A 3,400-nucleotide genomic window follows, 5' to 3' on the forward strand; every position below is an offset into this window, starting at 1 on the left:
CAAATGGATTCTATCCGTTATTGACGTCTATAGTCGGTTTTATGATTATAATTATCATAGTTTTGCTTTTGCTGGGCCAATAATGAATAAGTCAGGAGTCGAGGTTTCAAAAAATCTGGAGTCCCTATTTCATCTTAATGGTCCCTGTCAGATTCTACAATCGGACAATGGGACAGAATTCAAAAATATTGACATTCGAGTTCTTTGCGAGAAGTTCAAAATTCAGAGGTATAGGTCGAAATTCATGATTAGGCCGAATTTTCAAATGGTGAGAAAACTCTCCATTATCACATACTCAATTCAAAATTCTTGCCCACTGCACTCTCAAACTTGAACCACTCAAACCCCGAAGACTGCAAGTTCATAGTTAAGCTGTACGCATTTAAGTATCAAGAAAGTCAGAAGACAAGCCATCCGGCTAGCCCATGGTTTAGAATGGCGAGAGGAGCTTTCGGATGCCCAGGAATTGTCCCTCAAAGGCTCCTGAGGTCGTTGTGCTTCCTCAAGGTATTGAACGTCTCAAGACCTTGAGAACACACAATCCTCTGGAGACGAGATGGCTCCTCCAGAACGTGTCCCAAGCAATAGTGAGGGGAAACAGGATCGCCATCAGTTCTTCTTCTTTACTTATTTAAACTAAAAATAAGTGTCCCAGATAGAGGTCATACTGTATCAGTACATCATTAAAACAAGTTGAAAAAGTTTTATGGGTGCCGAAGCGTGGAATGCCTTCCGAGTGGGCTACAGGTGGTACCTCGCAGCAAAACCTGGGGAGAAAAGCATCCTCCATACGTTGAAATACCATTGCACTCCCGCCTTGGCGAGCGTGTACCCCAGGACAGCGAGGGTGCGGAGTAAAAGGTCTTCAGGCGTGTAAAAGGTCTTCAGGGGCGAGGGTGCGGAGTGTTTCGAAAAAGAGTGGATGATGTCCCAAGCGAAGTCGTGCAAGCTGGACACGGAAGTATCTGTCGAGTGATTGCTCTGAAGGATGGACTGGTGGCGGAGGAGAATCAAGGAGTTTGTTATTTTTAAGCATCCTTATAGCACGAGTTGAGATGTAATCGTGAATTAATTACAAAGAATCCAAAACTCAGGCCTCCGCACAATAACTGGCTGCCTACAAAGTGGACACCTTCATTAAAAGACATAATACTATAACATAACAAGCCCGATTTGTTTGTCTTTGACAAGAAGAACAACCGGATATTCCTGATTGAGGTTGGGATAACATCTGCCCCAAACCTACAACAAGTGGAGGTAGAAAAACTTAGAAAGTATGACCTTCTATCAAAGGAACTGGAGTTGATATATCATGCCAATGTGAAAATAGTACCGATTGTATTAACTTGGGACGGACTTGTCACTTCAAAATTCCAACAATATGCACAATCGTTGAACATCAATGAGAGAACACATGCGTATATACAATCACTCACTATCAAAAAAACCCTTGAGAGCATGATTGTTTCCTATAGGAACAGAATTGAGCCATGCCAAAGGACTCTCGAACTGGACAAAAGAATAAAAGCTATTTATCGACAAATATATATGACCATAACTTCGCCACTGCCTGTCAGCACTTCCCAAGGAAAGAAACTGGCATCCTTACCTGAGGGAATATCTGAATAGAGGAAGTAATGAACAGATTGAGAAAATTATACTTTAATTAATACTTAATTGATTCATTAAATATATTATTTTTCAAAAAAAAGAAAAACTATGCAGCAAAAACAGAAGAAACTTCACCCCTCGTATCCGGCCGAAATGGAAAAAGCCCCTTCTTGTATGCAATGGCCAAAAACATCACAACAAAAACCACAATCACAGGCAAAATACCAGAAACAACAAAAGTCGTTTTTGCGACACGTTTTTGCGATTTTTCTATTTGCTTCTGCATTTCTACTTTTCATTAAAAACATAGAAAACTAGAAAAATCAAGACAAATGGAGAAGGGCTTGGAATACCCCACAGGATTGACCGCCCACATTGTCACGTTGTATGTCCCCGATTCATTCAAAAATTTTTCCAAGTCAATCTGAGACATCAAACCATCAACGGTCAAATTTTTAGTGTTTTTCTTAAAATTCAAACCAATTTAACAACCACTGACTTCACCCGAAGAACGAAGGAAGAAACGGGAACCTTCTCGGACTGGACCCGCCACCAAACCACACTTTCATTACTCCCCATATTTAATACTCTGGCCACATCTTTTGTACAAAAAACAAAAATACCAGCAAAAAAAAACCTAACGAACTTGGACGTGCTTTCTATCTCTTCCTTCGCCACGCAAAAAGTAAAAATCGAATCATTCACGTTTTTGCCACTCAAAACTGCTGTTAGTTCAAAAACGTCGAGGGATCCGTTTATTGTTGTCTTTTTCACCACCGGATTCTGCTTTGTGGATATCTCAACATACCAGTGATTTATCCAAGTCGACCGATACTAAATCCGGGGTTATGACTGTGTTGGCCTCTATTATACACGTGATGTTGTTAGGTTGTCCGAGCATGAGGATCCTCGAGTCGAAGTGGATGATTGGTCCAACTAGTGGATAGAAATTGTGGAATACAGTTCACTATAAGCCTGATGGGCTTTGTTTTTATCAGCATATTCCCCAAAAATACCAAAAAATAGTAAATCCCTTGGTCACTGACTTCTGTAGTACGAATGAGGAGACCCCATTTGGTCTTTTCGATTCTTGAGTGATCTGAACATATTTTTGAATAAATTTGGTTACAAGACTCATTTTCGAAATGTTGGCCACCCTTAATCCATTTTGTGGTATATTTGCTGCCATTTGTGACGAAACAAGCCAAATAAGATGTCTTTAGATAGTCCACAGTCACCGTTGGATTACAGTGTTTAAATTCCATGTGAACACCTTTTTGAAAAACAATTTTGAAACATCATAGTTATTGAATACAAATATTAAGTTACGTGCAAAATATTAAACACAAATATTTAAATATAAATAATTTGAAATACCTGGCGCATCTAATATAAATTTAGCGCGGAAATCATTGAGGACACATAAGTACTCTCCAACAGTCTCAGGACCGACATTAATTTTGAGCATAATTCCCCCAGGGATTACAAACTGTTCATAATTGTCATTTCTACACTCTACTTATGTTTACACAACCCAGGAAGAATCTCTTTATGTGCCCTATACCACTTCACCTCCCCTGGCTCATCGGTCTTACAAACTGTGGTCACTTCCTCCTTATTTGTGACTAAACTTGCGGGGAAGACCGTCAGTCTGCACTGCGTCAGTCCTACGAATGTACCCACCAATTACCAATGAATGTCAGAAAGAACAGGGACAATTCCATTCACACGTTTTTTGCAATAAATCGTTTATAAATATTATTTTTGCGATTAACTATCGATTGTCTGT

General features: G+C 39.7%; 1 protein-coding gene across 1 annotated transcript; it reads right to left on the reverse strand.

Annotated features, from left to right (window-relative positions):
- Positions 1–2,495: 2,495 nt before the first annotated feature.
- LOC115229034 lies at positions 2,496–3,080 on the reverse strand. The gene is made up of 3 exons (XM_029799463.1): positions 2,989–3,080; positions 2,741–2,884; positions 2,496–2,710 (listed from the first exon to the last, which is right to left on the reverse strand). The coding sequence occupies exons 1-3, from the start codon at positions 3,077–3,079 to the stop codon at positions 2,496–2,498; spliced, it is 450 nt and encodes a 149-aa protein (XP_029655323.1). The 5' UTR covers position 3,080.
- Between the last annotated feature and the right edge of the window lie 320 nt (positions 3,081–3,400).

This window comes from Octopus sinensis, unplaced genomic scaffold (genome assembly GCF_006345805.1).
Source record: "Octopus sinensis unplaced genomic scaffold, ASM634580v1 Contig11651, whole genome shotgun sequence".
Classification (NCBI taxonomy): domain Eukaryota; kingdom Metazoa; phylum Mollusca; class Cephalopoda; order Octopoda; family Octopodidae; genus Octopus; species Octopus sinensis.